Raw genomic sequence first — 20,836 nt, 5'->3', positions numbered from 1 at the left:
TGGAGACATTCAGGCTTACTAGGAGCATATCAATATCCATTCCAGTGAGCATAAATTTTATGTAGCCAATGCTACCATACAATTCCGTCCAACTGCTGTCAATCAAGAGAGCTGTCAAGGAAAGCACCATGTGATCTGAGGTCTCGGCTGTTAAATTGCAGCGCTGTCGCTATATGCAAATGCGTTAGTCACTCTCCATTAGAATGAATGGGACTCTAAATAGTATCCAATCAGAAGAGAGCTCCCGTGGCATATAAAACCTAGCAAAGCCGCTTAGTTCTGGACACCAGTATTAGCGTTGGTGTGATCGTTCCTGGTTGAAAGGAGTTTTGTGTCTTTCCCAAAGAAAAACGTCCTAAGGTAGGATATATATATTTTTTTATGTGTAGAAATATATAAATACATAAATGCATAAGAATGTCAAATTTGTGACATTGTTATAATGCGTCGAATGTGCTTTGTATTTAATACATGTATTTAAATATATGATGACACTGGCTAAACATTTTGAATTTAGGTTGAACAAAGACTTTGGTATTGTAGACAGCATCTCGGTAAAGCGCGTCCACCCTAGATATTTGTCAGTGATTTGGTTTCACATCAAAACAATGAATGATTATATGTAACTGTAAAATATTTTATCCTGGGTAAAATTGCCTCAAAGTCTTGTATACAAGGTTTGTATTTTCCGTTTGCCTAGTACTTTACATCGACAACGAACGACCTTGCAGCATCTCCTGTCTGCAAGGTCTTATTATCTGGTGCTGCGCATTACGCATTCGGTCGAGGGCTTCCATCAAAGGTGCACAGTAGTCTATACACTTGCACTGTAGCCTACATATTTGGATTAACATGGAATGAATGCATGTATTTTAATCCATGCATTCCATGTATATGTTGTAGATTTGACATTCTAGAGAAATTAACAGTTGCTAGATGTGGGCACTGTAGCCTACATATTTGGATGAACATTAAATCAAATTAACGTGGATGAATGCATGCATTTTTAATCCATGCATTCCATTGATATGTTGTAGATTTGACATTCTAGAGAAATTAACAGTTGCTAGATGTGGGCACCGAGGGTAGATTACATGTATCCCATCTCGGATGATGAGGAAGAGAGCCGCAAATGGTTGGATTTTTTTGTCCACCTCTTTGAACCGGGTGCCTAAATAGCGTACGACTGCGTCACAATTCATTAGTGTTGGCGAAGCTACTCTGAAAATATAGTTTACCAAGCTACCAATTACGTCACACTGGAAGAAGTTACGCTACACTAAACCCACTGGACACAGACGTGAATTCAACGTCTATTCCACGTTGGTTCAACGTAATGTAATTGAAATGAAGTGGAACAACGTTTATTCAAACAGTGTGTGCCCAGTGGGAAGCTACCCTTAAGAAAAATATAGTTGACTTAACTAAAGTTACTTTGGAAAAAGTTGTAACAAATTATCTTATGTAAATCTGAAATGTCATAGACTACACATTGCAAGAACAAATCACTTTGGGGTCATATGTTAACAGAATGTGTATTTTAGCCTATTAAACAAGTGAGAATTAAGCAGGTGTGATGACGCAAAAGAAAGGAAATTCTGGCCTACTTCACCCATATTTTATTTTATTTTCCAAAAAGGGTAGTGTGTAGTTCCAGTAGTTAGCTACATGGCAAAAAAGTTATTAACTATTGAAAACACTGCCTAGTTTTGAATTTAGTTCAACTACCACCAAGCTACTGCAAAATGTAGTTAAATTACAAGTTGAACGACAATTCATACAAAATAAACAGTCTTCTTCAACCTTTTTCCTATTAAAGGTGCACTATGCTGAAATCGCTCTGCAATTACCTGGTTGCTAAAATTCTAATAGTTCACCTAATTTCAGTTTATGTGACAAAACAAGCAATGTAGAGAATCATTGTACGATCAAAACCACTGTGAAATATATTTGAATTAAACCAAAAATATTGTATTTTCTTCAGCTTTTTGAAGCTGGTGTACAAAACCAAAAGTAAAAGATGCAAAAATGAAACTTGGGAACGGGAAGCATAGAAATAGTGCACATAGAACAGACCTACCGCTTCTTAGACTTGCTTTCAATGAGAATAACAAATCTATAACTCGGGTCGCCCAAAAAGTTATATATTGCAGCGTTAAACAGTGTAAGCTATTTAATTTGCCGGGTAGGCTATTTTGGCCACTAACATTACATTGTTTCATCCTTGCGCACAGGTGAAAGCAATCATGCCTTTCGGTAACACCCACAACAAGCTGAAGATGAACTACTCCGCAGAGCAGGAGTACCCCGACCTTAGCCAGCATAACAACCACATGGCTAAGGTGCTCACTCCAGAGATGTACGCCAACCTGCGGGACAAGGAAACTCCAAGTGGATTTACAGTGGATGATGTCATTCAAACTGGGATTGATAACCCGGGTAAATAGCCATTGCTTTGTCGACTTTAGTCTCAAGACGTCTGTGTTGTGCAGTTTCGATGTGAAGTGTGTAGAAAATGGGAGGGCAGAGGGCTTTATTTATAGCCCAGCCACTCATCCGGTGCTTGGATGTTGCAATGTGAATCACGTACCTTGTGAAAAACCTCCTCTGTTTAAATGGTGATCTTGTTGCCAAGGGCCTGTGCTATGGCCACTAATGAAATGTTCCGTAAAAAACAAGGAATGCATTATTTTTTTGCCCTGTCTAGCATTAAAGGAGCAATCAGCATTTGAAACAATAAGAAAGCGTCTTCCCTGTTTCGGGAAACTTTTTAAAAAATAGTTTTAACCATGTCTTGAGGATGTATAGTGTATGTTTACATAAAACAAGCTTATATTTTGGGTTCTGATGGGGTACGACGAATCAAATGGGTACAAAAAATTGATGTAGCAACTGCAGATTGCCCTTTTAAGCATAGAACCTAATGTAGGTATACATGCATTAGGACTGATGTGGGAACCATGGCAACAGGCCTATTTATTGTTCTAATTTATTACAGCAGCATCACCAACGACCTTTGCTGAGCAAGGTCAAATCCATTATTTGTCTACATAGAACCATTGCTGAGCAAGTGACATTACAGACAAGGTTGAGGCCTTGCATTTTATTCCCCTCGATTTCAAGGTTGTAGAGTCATGTCTCTTTAAACCCTGAATTACGGTGGCTTTGAATTATCATCTAGTCCAGGGACCAATTACATTCAGCCTGATCCTATTTTTTACGAATGGACAGGGGGGCTGGAAAATAATTATAAATAAATAGCTCAGGTGGTAGAGCATGGCGCTTGCAACGCCAGGGTTGTGGGTTCGTTTCCCACGGGGGGCCAGTATGAAAAATGTATGCACTCACTAACTGTAAGTCGCTCTGGATAAGAGCGTCTGCTAAATGACTAAAATGTAAAAAATGTACACTGCAGATTAACCGCAAGAAGCCCAAACTAATAGTATTTAGCCAAAAACATAATTTCAGACCTTGATTACATTGGGATACGATCACATATGTCTCTTTTTATGTGTGGTAATACTTGGGAATAGATTTCCGGGTAACACTTTACATTAAGTTCTCTTAATAAGCCATTTATAAACAGTTTGTAAAGAGTTTACTTACCATTTAATCATTGCTCCTACATTTGTAACTGTCAATAAGCAGTCTCTAAATAGTAATTTATGCATTTATAAACACTATTTTAATTAAACTGCCTTTTTCGTCAGCATGCTAGGCTAGCTGATGCTAAAGCAGCCCATTGGATTCCATGAAAATGGGAAGCCTAGTGTTGGGCTGCTTTAGCATTAGCTAGACTAGCATGCTGACGAAAAAGGCAGCTTAAAATAGTGTTTATAAATGCGTAAATTACTATTTAGAGATTGCTTAATACATTTTTACATTTTAGTCATTTAGCAGGCGCTCTTATCCAGAGCGACTTACAGTTAGTGAGTGCATACATTTTCACACTGGCCCCCCTGTGGGAAACGAACCCTCAACCCTGGCGTTGCAAGTGCCATGCTCTACCAACTGAGCTACAGGGGACTATTGACATTGCTTATTGACCAAAAAAACTTGGTGGGCCAATTTGGGGAACCCTGATGTAGGCCTTGCATTTGATAAGCTCTATTGCAGTCCCCTACTACAGCATCCAGTGTAACTAAGCATTAAACAACTGAAGATGAGTGCCGGTATGCAAACCTTAGTCACCACAACCTTACGGTCTTCTTAACCCTTGACATGTACAACATTATGAATATCAACACAAAATGTGTAATAATGCCCAATGGCTTCACCGTAGATTGTGTTATTCCGACAGGCGTTTGCCTATGGAGGGTGGCTAAAGATATTATTGGATATAAGACCCATGCGACTGCAGGCACAACTGACCACCATTTTATAGAAAATTCCAAAACCAATTACTGTCAAAACCAATGCAAGTGCATTTTGTCAGTGAAATCGTCACTTGGATCGATGCAACCACCATTTTGTGTCCAAAGGCCCAGTTTCACCCTTTTTCTATTCTATTTCAGGCCATCCCTTCATCATGACAGTGGGCTGTGTGGCTGGAGACGAGGAGACGTACGAGGTGTTCAAGGAGCTGCTGGACCCCGTCATCGAAGACCGCCACGGTGGATACAAGCCCTCAGACAAACACAAGACCGACCTGAACCCAGACAACCTTGTGGTAAGGACACACACACCAAATCTCCACACACACTCACCACGCTGAATCATCAAACACACACAGTGAATCCCAAAACACCCCCTCTCCCCTACCAACTTGCTCGAAGGGCCCTCCGTAGTCACGTGTTGCTGACGAAACTAAGAGGGTGACTTCCAGAGAGTGGCGAGGGGATCAATAAACCCATCGACTTCGGGACACACTCGTGACTTGAATGATGCAATTCATGTTCTACTTTTCAATAATAAACATGCATGAAATTAAAATCTACAAATCCCTCCTGTCATTTTACAAGATATAAACATCAGTAACAGTTAAACATGTAATTTGGGAGGTATTTCATTTGTTACATGTGTGAAGTCTCAAAATCAGACAAGCAAAGCCTGCAGCCTTGCTGGCTCGGTCGAAGTGGCTATCTGACGGTCTAATTAGCCCCTACACCCTCTATAATTTTCCGTCCCTCAGCTTTTGCCGGAGGCTCGCGTGAATGCGCAAATGGAGGGCCGAGGGGAAGGGGGTGAGTTGGGATTCAACCTCTGTCTCAATCTCCACACACCCTGAATCACCACATAGGCACCTACAAACTCCCAAGGGAGGCCTTGATGAGTCAATGTCGTAAACGGTGTGGTCAGCACTATTCACGAAGTTCAGGAAACCAATATGAAATGGAATTCAGTCAAAATCCATATTGGTCAAACTGGCCATACGGCCCATTGTTTTCAAACCTCCTTGTACCCCAATCCTGGTTTATACAGTCAAAACCAAATGTGTATTCCTGTTAGCTTTCATGCTAATTGCTAACACGGCTCTTGCCATTATTTTGTTAGGGTGGGGATGACCTGGACCCCAACTATGTCCTGAGCTCCAGAGTGAGAACTGGTAGGAGCGTCCGCGGCTTCTGCCTCCCCCCACACTGCAGCCGTGGGGAGCGACGTGCCATTGAGAACATGGCCATCGAAAGTGCGTAACGAGACCCTCTCCTCCAATTCCATGGCCTTATTTGTGTGCCGATGCTGCCCCCTGGCAGCACCAAGTGTAACTGTAGCTTAATCCTCCAATTGAAATGATACCGCACTGTAATTGGCTTGCTGCTTTTGACTGGCATCGGTTAAGACTTACTTATTCTGTATGTTTTATATAATGGAATCATTGACAAGAATTGGCACAAATATGACCGCTTGATTTGTCTAATTCTTACAAATATGCAGTTTGCTTTATAATAATAATAATAATAATAATAATAATATGCCATTTAGCAGCTTTACAGTTGGTGAAAAAGGATGAGCACTTTCATGTAGGCCAACTAGTTTTACTGATATTGGCATGTTGTTTTTTTCAGGTCTAGCCTCACTGGATGGGGACCTCAATGGCCAGTATTACGCCCTGAAGAACATGACAGACGATGAGCAGCAACAGCTGATCGATGACCACTTCCTGTTCGACAAACCTGTGTCCCCCCTGCTGCTGGCGTCCGGGATGGGCCGCGACTGGCCTGACGGCAGGGGCATCTGGTGAGTTCCCCCGCTCTAGCCTTACGGGCACCACAGGAGTTTTCTTCATGTCATCTTCCCCAGTCCAAAATGACTTCCTTTTCCTTTCATGATGGCAGATAAATTGGAGGGTAGTTAGTTGACCGCTTCAATGGTCTTCATTTCACAGTAGGCCCCATTTAGAAGTTGTATTGAAAAGGCCCCTTTTGGACCATTTTAAATCCACATTCCATACTCTAAAAAGACTGAGGAATTTGCCCAAATAGTGATACACAGTTGATATGTGCTCTGATGTCATGGTGAATTAAAGGAGGCTCTGGTGTAAAGTTTCCCCTAAGTACAGGTCTAGGATCAGCTCCGCTCCTCCATCCTAACCTTAACCATTAGTGGGGTAAAATAAAAAAACTGACCCACGATCGGCGTCTATGGACAACTTCACCTGTGTACCAACTGGAGGGTGCCTTTTAGTGAGAATAAACCTGATCGTTATGTAAAATGGTGTCTCCTTCCAACCGACAGTGAACCAATATGTTGTTTTTGTTGACAGGCACAACGACGGCAAGACCTTCCTGGTCTGGGTGAACGAGGAAGACCATCTACGAGTCATCTCTATGCAGAAGGGAGGCAACATGAAGGAGGTGTTCCACCGCTTCTGCACAGGCCTCACAAAGGTGTGTGTGGTGTGCGCTCAGGATTCAAGGATGTCAAAGTCCAGTCCAGTCAGAAAGGCACACAATTATATAACATTGAACGACACACCTAACATTCAAATAAATGTTCAAAGCACACCACCACTTTGGGGTTAATTCCATTTGAGAGACTACTTAAAATGTAGTGCAAGATTAAAACTGTCCCAAGAAAGGATGTAACCTTTAAACTCAAACTAGAAAGTCCCCTACACTGCAGTTGCTTTCTCAACTCAATGGTGCCACATAAGTCATAACCTTCGCCCCCTGACCCCTACAGATCGAGAGCCTGTTCAAGGACAAGGGTCATGAGTTCATGTGGAACGAGCACCTGGGCTACGTGCTCACTTGCCCCTCCAACCTGGGCACAGGGCTGCGCGCCGGCGTGCACGTCAAGCTGCCCAACGTCAGCAAGCACGAGAAGTTCGGTGAGGTCCTCAAGAGGTTGAGGCTGCAGAAGCGCGGCACAGGTACGTACATTTTCAACACCCCCCCTCAACTCGGTTAGGAAATGTGGAGGGGAAATGCCGTCTAGCAGTTGTTATTGGATTTAAGCGAGCATCCAGCGGATCAGGAGTATTGTCTAGTCTCACTAGGTTTTTATTTATGAAGCAATGTTTGTTACTGTGGGTGGGTAAAACATTGTGCGTTCAAGATGTCAATGTTGAATTGCATCTGAATCCGTGTACTTAAATTGACAGCGTTATGCTAATCCAACATGCCCCTACACCTTTGACCGAAAGCTGTAACTATGGGTACAATTCTCATAAATGTATAGCACTTTCCACTAGGTCCCAACTCTCCACTGTATAGGACAGAGGTGGCCAACGCTCCTGGGGAGCTACCCTCCTGCAGGATTTCCTTCCAGCCCTAGTCCTGTTTCGGTTAAGTAGCTGCTCCTCAGGCCCCCCGAATATAGGAGCTGAAAGGTGTTATAGTAGGGCTGGCTGGAACTAAAACCTGCATGCCCAGTGCTTCTCCAGGAGCAGGGTTGGCCTGTCACTGCTTGTCTTATCCACCACCATCAGATTGTCTTTGGTACTGAACATGTACCTTCTGGGTCTTCCCCCTCAGGCGGCGTGGACACGGCAGCAGTAGGCGGCGTCTTCGACATCTCCAACGCCGACCGTCTGGGCTTCTCCGAGGTGGAGCTGGTGCAGATGGTTGTCGACGGCGTCAAGACCCTCGTCGAGATGGAGAAGCGCCTGGAGGGAGGCCAATCCTTCGACGACCTGATGCCCGACCAGAAGTGAACACGCTCACTCTGAAACCTTCTGACCTCTTCTCTCATGTCTCCCCCTCTCCCCCCCCTCCTCACCAATATCTCCCCCTTGTCTCAAAAAAACAATAATCTTAACTACATCAAGGAAATACACTCCGCCCGACGCATTTAGTGGCACTAAAAAGTTAGATGAGTCTTCCATCTGTGTGATGAAGGATTTTGTATCTGCTGTCTTGTTGCAAAATATTGGATGGATCTTAACTTGAAATAAAAGTATCTTTGCCCAATGGAATATTCTTGTTGTGTGTTTGTCATAACTTATTTTGAGCAAGAGATTTGTTTGGAGATGCTTTCTTCAAGAAATAATTTCAAATACTCTCTCTGCTTGATTGAGAGTGCCTGTCTCAATTGACCAATAGAATAGTAATGAAACTGTAAATCCTGCACAATGGCACTCCAGGCAGGCTAGAGCAAACGTTCAAAATACTTGAATCCAGGTCTTGATTCAATATGCTTATGCAGTAGAGCACAATGGTATGAATCCTTTTACAGGATTAGTTACTTTTCTCATTCTTAAAAGGGGCAATATGTGAATATACCAATTGATTCTTGAATAGAAGTACTAATGCCTCATGAGCTTAGTTCAACTGTCATACCCCATCAGAACCCAAAATATAAACTTTTAAGCAATTGTAAACACACACTGTATAGCCTGAAAACATGGTTAAAACTATAATGTTGATGTCATGAATGGTCAGTCCTTGCATCCATAGCTCTGTCTATAAACTTGAGTGGTTACAGTTCTTCAGCCCATCCCTCAGCTTTTTACCAAAACAGCGGTAGGGTCATTGCTTTATCATTTGAACTGCAGATTGTCCCTTTAAGGCTCATTATTAATCCCAGACGCCAGCAGTCTTTTCATCGATTAATTTTTTAAATAAGATTTCAAGGCGATATCCATCTAGCTACGTCACTCTGGTATCCACTGAGATTAGATGCACATTAACCTCATGGTCTGTACACTGCCAGTGCAAAGTCATCAAAGAGAATCTGTATTCATCTTTATATTTTAATATTCTTATTTATAGGCTATCATAGCCTAACTGTTTCATATCAACTAATCGCCTTCAGACAGTCTGGACCACGATTATTATAAGGCCTAGATCAGGATTTCCCAAACTCGGTCCTCGGGACCCCAAGGGGTGCATATTTTGTTTTTTGCCATATCACTACACAGCTGATTCAAATAATCTTAAAGCTTCGATAATTTGAATCAGCTGTGTAGTGTTAGGGCAAAAAAACAAAATGTGCACCCCTTGGGGTCCCGAGGACCGAGTTTGGGAAACGGCGGCCTATATTCAATCAGATCAAGCGTTAACCGGCGATAGCAGACACCCACATAGCTGATGTTTTGGTGGTGTCGGAGGTGCAACTGTGTTGGAGCTGTCAAATCGGTGAGCAGCTGCTCTTGGTTGTCAGGAAGCCACACCCATCCCACTTGTGTTATAAGTTCAGAACGAGAAAGTGTAGGCTTTATAGAAATAATGACGCTCAAATTGAAAATGATTTAATTTAATTATGATTTCTAATCGAGGAGTAGATTAGGCTATATCTCCCATTCCAGTGTTGGAACTTGTAAACAAGGCTGCATGGGATTTCTCTTAATGCGACTCCATGCAGCCAATGGCAATGTCCGCTTTAGGTATAATGCCAGGAGCCGCTTGTGGATTTGACAGCTAACTCAGTTCCACCTCCGTCCCCGCCAAAACAACCGCTATGCGGATGTCGGCTAAAGCGGATCTGATTGAATAGAGCTCAGTGCCAGCTCTTCAGGACCAGTTGGAGACCTCTGTCATACAGTGACATCTAGTGGTCCCATATATGGGAGCCTGCCTGTATGGGGAAGTCATTCAATTGAATTCAACGGAACCCATGATAACACTTTACCTTCCCACTCAGACCAAAATTACTAGCTGTAGCCATAGTATTAAGACACCTGTTAAGACACCTGTTTAGTACAAACTGGTTCATTAACATAACAGGTTGGCGTGTGTAGTGTCTGAAGGTCTTGATTTTTGCTGATGTTTGCAAATGGTGTAATAGATTAACTTTACTCTGCTTTGCTGAATCATCTGGAAAGCATTGCTACATAGGCTTCTTGGAATAGAGGACATTTGGAGATATGAGGAGGCCAGGGATTGGTCTATCTAAAACCACCCATCTTATGTTACATAGGATAAATACCATGATTGAACAAAGGACGAGGAGAAACAACATATTAACAGATTGGGCCGTTGTTCTCCAGATGTCTGTAAATTGATACTGTGATCTTTGATACAATAAACCTTTATAATCAAAGTACAGTGTAAGCGGACTTCTTATCATCACAGCATAATTAGCAACATATTTTGAGACACCACACGTGGTAGTGTGAGCCAAGGCTGTGAGCACATTTCACTCAATGATGACCTAGGATGTCCCCAATGGAACCCTATTTTTGATTCCCTATGGGCCCTGTTCAAAAGTAGTGCACTATAAAGGGGATAGGGTACCATTTGGGACACATTCCCAGAGTACTCCACTAGAGCCATGCTAAAACACAGACAACTATGGCTTTTGCCACTAATTGGTCTTTTGACCAATCAGATCAGATCAGATCTTTTGCCAATAATTGGGCAAAATATCAGAATTAGGCTGCCTGTGTAACACACAGTCAGATAAGGAAAGAGACCTACCATCAGTCAGACAGGGCCAGAGACCTACCATCAGTCAGACAGGGCCAGAGACCTACTATCAGTCAGACAGGGCCAGAGACCTACCATCAGTCAGACAGGGCCAGAGACCTACCATCAGTCAGACAGGGCCAGATACCTACCATCAGTCAGACAGGGCCAGATACCTACCATCAGTCAGACAGGGCCAGAGACCTACCATCAGTCAGACAGGGCCAGAGACCTAGCATCAGTCAGACAGGGCCAGAGACCTAGCATCAGTCAGACAGGGCCAGATACCTACCATCAGTCAGACAGGGCCAGAGACCTAGCATCAGTCAGACAGGGCCAGAGACCTACCATCAGTCAGACAGGGCCAGATACCTACCATCAGTCAGACAGGGCCAGATACCTACCATCAGTCAGACAGGGCCAGAGACCTACCATCAGTCAGACAGGGCCAGAGACCTAGCATCAGTCAGACAGGGCCAGAGACCTACCATCAGTCATATAGGGCCAGAGACCTACCATCAGTCAGACAGGGCCAGAGACCTAGCATCAGTCATATAGGGCCAGAGACCTAGCATACAGGGTTATGGAGCTGCCCTTGAATACTGATCTAATCAAATAATTAGAGTGACGTCTACTGAACAAAAAACATAAAACGCAACATGTAAAGTCTTGGTCCCATATTTCATGAATGGAAATAAAAGATCCCTTAAATTTTCCATACGCACAAAAAGCTTATTTCTCTCAAATTTTGTGCACAAATGTGATTACATCCCTGTTATTGAGCATTTCTCCTTTGCCATGATAAACCATCCACCTGACAGGTGTGGCATATCAAGAAGCTGATTTAACAGCATAATCCTTACACAGGTGCACCTTGTGCTGGGGACAATAAAAGACCACTCTAAAATGTTCAGTTTTGTCACACAACACAATGCCACAGATGTTTTGATGGACCGTGCAATTGGCATGCTGACTGCAGGAATGTCCACCAGAGCTGTTGCCAGATAATTAAATGTTCATTTCTCTACCATATGCTGCCTCCAACGTCGTTTTAGAGAATTTGGCAGTATGTCCAACCGGCCTCACAACCGCAGACCACGTGTAACCATGCCAGCCCAGGGACCTCCACATCTGGCTTCTTCACCTGCGAGATCGTCTGAGACCAGTCACCCGGACAGCTGATGAAACTGAGGAGTATTTATGTCTGTAATAAAGCCCTTTTTGGGGGAAAAACGTATTCTGATTGGCTGAGCCTGGCTCCCCAGTGAGTGGGCCTGGCTCTCAAGTGGGTGGGCCGATGCCCTCCCAAGCCCACCCATGGCTACACCCCTGCCCAGTCATGTGAAATCCATAGATTAGGGCTTAATGAATGTATGTCAATTGACTGATGTCCTTATATGAACTGTAACTCAGTAAAATCGTTTAAATTGTTGCATGTTGTGTTTTTGTATAGATCTACAGTGCAGTAGATTGAGCCATGATTATCCAGATCATTGAAAGCTGAGAGCAGTAGGCATTCTATTTCGAGTCTCATATAGCTTTAATGCCTTTTCCGTGTCAGTGATGTCTAGTATTGTAACAATGAAGGTACTTTTTGTAATTGAGACATATATGGATATACTGTATACAGTTGAAGTCGGAAGTTTACATACACCTTAGCCAAATACATTTAAACTCAGTTTTTCACTATTCCTGACATTTAATCCTAGTAAAAATGAACTCTCTTAGGTCAGTTAGGATCACCACTTTATTTTAAGAATGTGAAATGTCAGAATAATTGTAGAGAGAATGATTTATTTCAGCTTTTATTTCTTTCATCACATTCCCATTGGGTCAGACGTTTACATACACTCAATTAGTATTTGGTAGCATTGCCTTTAAATTGTTTAACTTGGGTCAAACGTTTCGGGTAGCCTTCCACAAGCTTCCCAAAATAAGTTGGTGGAATTTTGGCCCATTCCTCCTGACAGAGCTGGTGTAACTGAGTCAGGTTTGCATGCCTCCTTGCTCGCACACGCTTTTTCAGTTCTGCCCACACATTTTCTATAGGATTGAGGTCAGGGCTTTGTGATGGCCACTCCAATACCTTGACTATGTTGTCCTTAAGCCATTTTGCCACAACTTTGGAAGTATGCTTGGGGTCACTGTCCATTTGGAAGACCCATTTGCGACCAAGCTTTAACTTCCTGACTGATGTCTTGAGATGTTGCTTCAATATATCCACATCATTTTCCTTCCTCATGATGCCATCTATTTTGTGAAGTGCACCAGTCCCTCCTGCAGCAAAGCACCCCCACAGCATGATGCTGCCACCCTCGTGCTTCACGGTTGGGATGGTGTTCTTCGGCTCGCAAGCATCCCCCTTTTTCCTCCAAACATAACGATGGTCATTATGGCCAAACAGTTCTATTTTTGTTTCATCAGACCAGAGGACATTTCTCCAAAAAGTACGATCTTTGTCCACATGTGCAGTTGCAAACCGTAGTCTGGCTTTTTTATGGCGGTTTTGGAGCAGTGGCTTCTTTCTTGCTGAGTGGCCTTTCAGGTTATGTCGATATAAGACTTGTTTTACTGTGGATATATATACTTTTGTACCTGTTTCCTCCAGCATCTTCACAAGGTCCTTTGCTGTTCTGGGATTGATTTGCACTTTTCGCACCAAAGTACGTTCATCTCTAGGAGACAGAATGTGTCTCCTTCCTGAGTGGTATGACGGCTGTGTGGTCCCATGGTGTTTATACTTGCGTACTATTGTTTGTACAGATGAACGTGGTACCTTCAGGCATTTGGAAATTGCTCCCAAGGATGAACCATACTTGTGGAGGTCTACAATGTTTTTTCTGAGGTCTTGGCTGATTTCTTTAGATTTTCCCATGATGTCAAGCAAAGAGGCACTGAGTTTGAAGGTAGGCCTTGAAATACATCCACAGGTACACCTCCAATTGACTCAAATTATGTAAATTAGCCTATCAGAAGCTTCTAAAGCCATGACATCATTTTCTGGAATTTTACAAGCTGTTTAAAGGCACAGTCAACTTAGTGTATGTAAACTTCTGACCCACTGGAATTGTGATACAGTGAATTATAAGTGAAATAATCTGTCTGTAAACAATTGTTGGAAAAATTACTTGTGTCATGCACAAAGTAGATGTCCTAACCGACTTGCCAAAACTATAGTTTGTTAACAAGAAATGTGTGGAGTGGTTGAAAAACGAGTTTTAATGACTCCAACCTAAGTTTATGTAAACTTCTGACTTCAACTGTATATACACATGTTAGTTTTATTGTCATAACATCTATTTTGGTCACTTCAGACGGTTTTATTTAGAAAGTGACTTGTAAAGTCAACACGCATTCACGTTAGGTGTCCCATGCGGGAACCGAACCCACAACCCTTGAAGTTGAAATAAACTCAGGCAGATACAGAGGCTGGTCATTTTTAAGGAGATTTAATGGAGACACTGGTTAACCTTACCCAGTGACGAATGAGTTAACATTAATTCCACAGCTCCCGTGTCACAGCTCGGACAAAAACAAAACAGAAAAGAGGAAGTATTTCAACATATAGCTGTTGCCAAACTGAGGTACATTATTTACATTCCAGAAAAATAAAAATAGTGCCAAACGTTTATATGAGGATGGGAGTGAATACTGGAGGCCTGAAAACAGCCATGGTTGAACTTTGAACTTTTGTGTCCCAGGAATGGCCGACCGCATCTGACTTGGCCCGTGGGCCCGGGTGGGCGGGACCAGATAGCGGGGGCCATTTCAGTAACATCCGAGAAGAGAACCGTTAAAAAATCATTAACAACTTCAAAGGAAAAATCACTAAATATTCATATACGCCACGAAGGAAAATCTTCCCTATTTCTCTGTGAATACTTTTTTTGTAGCGAATTAATCAAAGTCCCATGATTCTTTGCAACATTCCCCCGTTTTGAAGCAGGGGTCTGCCGAAGTGCGTCGTCACGGCGCTGACCTCTTCCAGACCCTGCTCTCTGGGGTGGGTGACCCCATACAGCAGAGACTTGACCAGCTGAGTCCATACATTGCATTTATACTGTAACCACACGGAGGAACACTGATGAACAACGGCTTCAAATCATAGAATGAAAGTGTGTGTGCCTGTGTGTGTGTGTGTGTGTGTGTGTGTGTGTGTGTGTGTGTGTGTGTGTGTGTGTGTGTGTGTGTAGAGGCTGGTAAAGTAAGGGGAGAAATCTAAATCAGTTTGACAATGATAACGATAATACAGTCACTTGTTGTGCAATTAGCAACTAGTCATATCTGGCAGCTATATTCTCCTAGCAAGAGGAATTCTGGGTACTTTGTAACAGGGGGAGGGGGTCAGTTTTTGTTTTACTCCTCCACTTCTCTCCCTCCCTTGTATGAGTTTAAACTCCCATTTGGGAGGCATTTTCCAGAGCCACAAAGGCGATAATGTAATAGTGCATTCAGCAATAAAACAAGACCCAAACAAAATGTCAGACCAACGTTCCCGACAGCTCAAGACCACCTGTTACATCATCAATAATAATAATAATAATAATAATAATAATAATGATCCAAAGACACAGGAAATTATTGCCTAAAGCTATACATCGTTTTCAATACATACTTTGTAAGTGTCTTGGAGGAAATCCGTTGTGGATCTGCTACTTACGTTTTTTTTATAACGACTGTACAGCTCATTCAGATTTGACGTGACTCAAGTCCATTTCAAAACGCTTTCTTTCCCCGCGTTACGTTGCTTTAGTCAACTTCGAACCGCAATATTTTACCTGCGTGGTCAACACTTTTCCCCCCCTCATATCTCTAGGAGGACCTACAACTTCAGTTCGTTGGCAATTTTGGACGCTATGTTCTTGAAGGCGATGGACGTGCCCGAGATCCGCTTGAAGCGCACGCCGTTGAGCGAGAGGCGCGGCAGCTTGCACACCTCCATCTCCCACTGGACCAGGCTCTCGGCGTGGCCGTCGCCGTGCACGCACAGCAGCAGGAACCGCTCGCGCTGCTCATAGTCGCAGTTGTTGGCGTCCAGCACCTTGCGGATCTCGCGCATCATGTCGTGGGGCTCCATGGACGATGTGGTCTTCATGCTCCAGGTGAAGCGGAGGGAGCGCGGCTTGGTGTCCTTGGGGTTTTGGCCGTGAGGGGGCTGAGGATTCTGCTGGAGCTGCTGCTGGTCCTCCTTCTGATCACCTGACATGTTGCGACTGCCGGGAGGTGGGGGGGGGAGAGAAGAGAAGATGAGAGTTAGTTAGAGATGTGGTAATGGGAGATGGAGGGGGAGTGTGGGTGGGGAATGGAGGGTGAGTGTGAGATGGAGGGTGAGTGTGAGATGGAGGGTGAGTGTGGGTTGGTGGGTGGGGGGTGAGGGTGAGTGTGGAATAGAGGGTGAGTGGGGGATGGAGGGTGAGTGGGGGATGGAGGGTAAGTGTGGGTGGGGATGGAGGGTGAGTGTAGGGTGGGGGATTGAGGGTGAGTGTAGGGTGGGGGATGGAGGGGGAGTGGGGGATGGAGGGGGAGTGTGGGTGGGTAGGTGTGTGTGGGGGATGGAGGGTGAGTGGAAGGTGGGGGATGGAGGGTGGGATTGGGTGGGGTATGGAGGGTGAGTGTGGGTGGGTGGGGGGTGGGGTATGGAGGGTGAGTGAGGATAGAGGGTGAGTGTGAATGGGGGATGGAGGGTGAGTGTGGTGGGGGATGAAGGGTGAGTGTGAGATGAAGGGTGGGTGGGTATGGAGGGTGAGTGTGAGTGGGGGATGGAGGGTGAGTGTGAGTGGGGGATGGAGGGTGAGTGTGAGATGGAGGGTGAGTGTGAGATGGAGGGTGAGTGTGAGTGGGGGATGGAGGGTGAGTGTGAGATGGAGTGTGAGTGGGGGATGGAAGGTGAGTGTTTGTGGGATGGAGGGTGAGAAGTGGGTGGGTGGGGGAGGGTGAGTGTGGATGGGGTGGGGGATGGAGGGTGAGTGGAGGATGGAGGCTGAGTGTGGATGGGGGATGGAGGGTGAGTGGGGGATGGAGAGTAAGTGTGAGTAGTTAGAGGACTGAGTCACTGTCATTGCATCTACTTCAGTGAGTTTGACATGAACGCATCAGTGTGACTGAATATGTAACATGACCAAATGTGTGTACTGGGTCTCCCTGTGTACTGGGTCACCCTGTGTACTGGGTCACCCTGTGTACTGGGTCACCCTGTGTACTGGGTCACCCTGTGTACTGGGTCTCCCTGTGTACTGGGTCTCCCTGTGTACTGGGTCACCCTGTGTACTGGGTCACCCTGTGTACTGGGTCACCCTGTGTACTGGGTCTCCCTGTGTACTGGGTCACCCTGTGTACTGGGTCACCCTGTGTACTGGGTCTCCCTGTGTACTGGGTCTCCCTGTGTACTGGGTCACCCTGTGTACTGGGTCACCCTGTGTACTGGGTCACCCTGTGTACTGGGTCTCCCTGTGTACTGGGTCACCCTGTGTACTGGGTCACCCTGTGTACTGGGTCACCCTGTGTACTGGGTCTCCCTGTGTACTGGGTCACCCTGTGTACTGGGTCACCCTGTGTACTGGGTCACCCTGTGTACTGGGTCTCCCTGTGTACTGGGTCACCCTGTGTACTGGGTCACCCTGTGTACTGGGTCTCCCTGTGTACTGGGTCACCCTGTGTACTGGGTCACCCTGTGTACTGGGTCTCCCTGTGTACTGGGTCTCCCTGTGTACTGGGTCACCCTGTGTACTGGGTCACCCTGTGTACTGGGTCACCCTGTGTACTGGGTCACCCTGTGTACTGGGTCTCCCTGTGTACTGGGTCACCCTGTGTACTGGGTCACCCTGTGTACTGGGTCACCCTGTGTACTGGGTCACCCTGTGTACTGGGTCACCCTGTGTACTGGGTCACCCTGTGTACTGGGTCACCCTGTGTACTGGGTCTCCCTGTGTACTGGGTCACCCTGTGTACTGGGTCTCCCTGTGTACTGGGTCACCCTGTGTACTGGGTCTCCCTGTGTACTGGGTCACCCTGTGTACTGGGTCACCCTGTGTACTGGGTCTCCCTGTGTACTGGGTCACCCTGTGTACTGGGTCACCCTGTGTACTGGGTCACCCTGTTCAGACATTTCATTGCGTCTGCCCATGAAGATCTTACAGGGTACAACATCGTAGAGACAACACAAGGAGTCAGTGCTGACAGATTCTCAAGTTATTTTAACATCATTGGTGCATTTACACCCCACTTCCATGCAGGGCTACACGTGTTCTTTCAACAGGCAGTCATGCAGCGGAAACACAAAACAATGCAATTTCACATTACATCTAGTGACAGGCACAAGACAACGCAGACTTCAGTTCTGCATGCAGGCAAGGCAGACCATAATTACATTCGCAACTACTCAAAACAATTACAACACATGGGAAAGAGCAACCAGAGCAGCACTACATGGGCAAGGTAATGCCATGGACTAAAATTATAATCTGTTGCCATTACCGAGTTTCATCACTAGATGTCAGTGAGAAAAAGGAGTCAAAAATGTATGGAGAGTCAGAGTTGTCCTCTGCTGGACTCCTATCCACACTGCAGGTGAGAGAGTCTAATAATTGTCCTATGGAAGTACACTACCGGTCAAAAGTTTTAGAACACCTACTCATTCAAGGGTTTTTCTATATTTTTACTATTTTCTACATTGTAGTGAAGACATCAAAACTATTAAATAACACATATGGAATCGTGTAGTAACCAAAAAAGTGTTAAACAAATCTAAATATATTTCCCTTTGCCTTGATGACAGCTTTGCACACTCTTAGCATTCTCTCAACCAGCTTCACCTGGAATGCTTTTCCAACAGTCTTGAAGGAGTTCCCACATATGCTGAGCACTTGTTGACTGCTTTTCCTTCACTCTGCCGTCCGACTCATCCCAAACCATCTCAATTTGGTTGAGGTCGGGGGATTGTGGAGGCCAGGTCATCTGATGCAGCACTCCATCACTCTCCTTCTTGGTAAAATAGCCCTTACACAGCCTGTCGTTTCTCTTTGCTTATTTGAGCTGTTCTTGCCATAATATGGACTTGGTCTTTTACCAAATAGGGCTATCTTCTGCATAGGTAGGGGGGCTACCTTGTCACAACACAACTGATTGGCTCAAACGCATTAAGAAGGAAAGCAATTCCACAAATTAACTTTTAACAAGGCACACCTGTTAATTGAAATGCATTCCAGGTGACTACCTCATCAAGCTAGTTGAGAGAATGCCAAGAGTGTGCAAATCTGTCATCAAGGCAAAGGGTGGCTATTTGAAGAATCTCAAATATAAAATATATTTTGATTTGTTTAACACTTTTTGGGTTACCACATGATTCCATATGAGATGGAGGTGGAAGAAAACACACTGATTACTTAAGTATCCCATCTCACCTAGAGCCCTCCAACCTCCCGTTTCTCTCAAACTCTGCCGGGCCTCTTAGATACGGGGGGCGGCATGATAGAACAGAGAGAAGAAGAGAAGAATGGGAGAGAGAGAGAACAATCAGATCTTACATTTCAGTTAAAAAGGGAGCGGATCAAAAGTACTGATACAGAAGGTGGGGGAAAAGCTTTTTAATTTGAGATATTAAGAAAGGAGAGCGAGAGAGAGGAAAACAGACGGGAAAAGACCCCGTATTGACAGGAAGGCAGTGTTAACCTGTATCTACACCAGGACCATTCCTATTGACAGGAAGGTTAACCTGTATCTACACCAGTACCATTCCTATTGACAGGAATGTTAACCTGTATCTACACTAGGACCATTCTTATTGACAGGAAGGTTAACCTGTATCTACACCAGGACCATTCTTATTGACAGGAAAGTTAACCTGTATCTACACCAGGACCATTCCTATTGACAGGAAGGTTAACCTGTATCTACACCAGGACCATTCCTATTGACAGGAAGGTTAACCTGTATCTACACCAGGACCATTCCTATTGACAGGAAGGCAGTGTTAACCTGTATCTACACCAGTACCATTCCTATTGACAGGAAGGTTAACCTGTATCTACACCAGTACCATTCCTATTGACAGGAAGGTTAACCTGTATCTACACCAGTACCATTCCTATTGACAGGAAGGTTAACCTGTATCTACACCAGGACCATTCCTATTGACAGGAAGGTTAACCTGTATCTACACCAGTACCATTCCTATTGACAGGAAGGTTAACCTGTATCTACACCAGGACCATTCTTATTGACAGGAAAGTTAACCTGTATCTACACCAGGACCATTCCTATTGACAGGAAGGTTAACCTGTATCTACCCCAGGACCATTCCTATTGACAGGAAGGTTAACCTGTATCTACACCAGGACCATTCCTATTGACAGGAAGGTTAACCTGTATCTACACCAGGACCATTCCTATTGACAGGAAGGTTAACCTGTATCTACCCCAGGACCATTCCTATTGACAGGAAGGTTAACCTGTATCTACACCAGGACCATTCCTATTGACAGGAAGGTTAACCTGTATCTACACCAGTACCATTCCTATTGACAGGAATGTTAACCTGTATCTACACTAGGACCATTCTTATTGACAGGAAGGTTAACCTGTATCTACCCCAGGACCATTCCTATTGACAGGAAGGTTAACCTGTATCTACACCAGTACCATTCCTATTGACAGGAAGGTTAACCTGTATCTACACCAGTACCATTCCTATTGACAGGAAGGTTAACCTGTATCTACACCAGTACCATTCCTATTGACAGGAATGTTAACCTGTATCTACACTAGGACCATTCTTATTGACAGGAAGGTTAACCTGTATCTACCCCAGGACCATTCCTATTGACAGGAAGGTTAACCTGTATCTACACCAGGACCATTCCTATTGACAGGAAGGTTAACCTGTATCTACACCAGGACCATTCATATTGACAGGAAGGTTAACCTGTATCTACACCAGGACCATTCCTATTGACAGGAAGGTTAACCTGTATCTACACCAGGACCATTCCTATTGACAGGAAGGTTAACCTGTATCTACACCAGGACCATTCCTATTGACAGGAAGGTTAACC

At 44.5% G+C, this 20,836-nt stretch overlaps 2 protein-coding genes across 3 annotated transcripts in view; one reads left to right on the top strand and one right to left on the bottom strand.

The window, feature by feature from the left end:
* The first annotated feature begins 100 nt into the window (after positions 1-100).
* Positions 101-8,360, top strand: LOC311108680 (creatine kinase B-type-like). Its single transcript, XM_084151390.1, has 8 exons — positions 101-360; positions 2,235-2,439; positions 4,515-4,669; positions 5,494-5,626; positions 6,006-6,177; positions 6,704-6,827; positions 7,123-7,312; positions 7,917-8,360. Exons 2-8 carry the CDS (start codon positions 2,247-2,249, stop codon positions 8,093-8,095), a joined length of 1,146 nt encoding a protein of 381 aa, XP_084007516.1. The 5' UTR covers positions 101-360; positions 2,235-2,246; the 3' UTR covers positions 8,096-8,360.
* Positions 8,361-14,220: 5,860 nt separating this feature from the next.
* Positions 14,221-20,836, bottom strand: part of LOC311108188 (MAP/microtubule affinity-regulating kinase 3-like) — a 109,406-nt gene continuing 102,790 nt past the window's right edge. Inside the window, exons 16-17 of one of the 2 annotated variants that reach the window (XM_084150806.1) lie at positions 19,187-19,231; positions 14,221-16,000 (exon numbers count right to left, since the gene is read on the bottom strand). In XM_084150806.1, the coding sequence (XP_084006932.1) occupies positions 15,610-16,000; positions 19,187-19,231 (436 nt within the window). In that variant the 3' untranslated portion in view covers positions 14,221-15,609. The remainder of the gene's footprint in view (positions 16,001-19,186; positions 19,232-20,836) is intronic. The other variant, XM_084150807.1, reaches the window with a different exon arrangement.

Source organism: Coregonus lavaretus, assembly GCF_964263955.1.
Source record: "Coregonus lavaretus genome assembly, chromosome: 33".
NCBI classification, from domain to species: domain Eukaryota; kingdom Metazoa; phylum Chordata; class Actinopteri; order Salmoniformes; family Salmonidae; genus Coregonus; species Coregonus lavaretus.
The sequence above is the reverse complement of the archived record's forward strand: the minus strand, read 5'-3'. Positions and strand labels throughout refer to the sequence as shown.

What these genes read in the sequence shown, in the direction of transcription:
- LOC311108680 (XM_084151390.1), top strand. Translation starts at nt 2,247, where the DNA reads ATGCCTTTCGGTAACACCCACAACAAGCTGAAGATGAACTACTCCGCA. An exon ending in CCTGACGGCAGGGGCATCTG is followed by an intron (nt 6,178 to 6,703) that starts GTGAGTTCCCCC and finishes TTTTGTTGACAG; the next exon opens with GCACAACGACGGCAAGACCT. An exon ending in GCTGCAGAAGCGCGGCACAG is followed by an intron (nt 7,313 to 7,916) that starts GTACGTACATTT and finishes CTTCCCCCTCAG; the next exon opens with GCGGCGTGGACACGGCAGCA.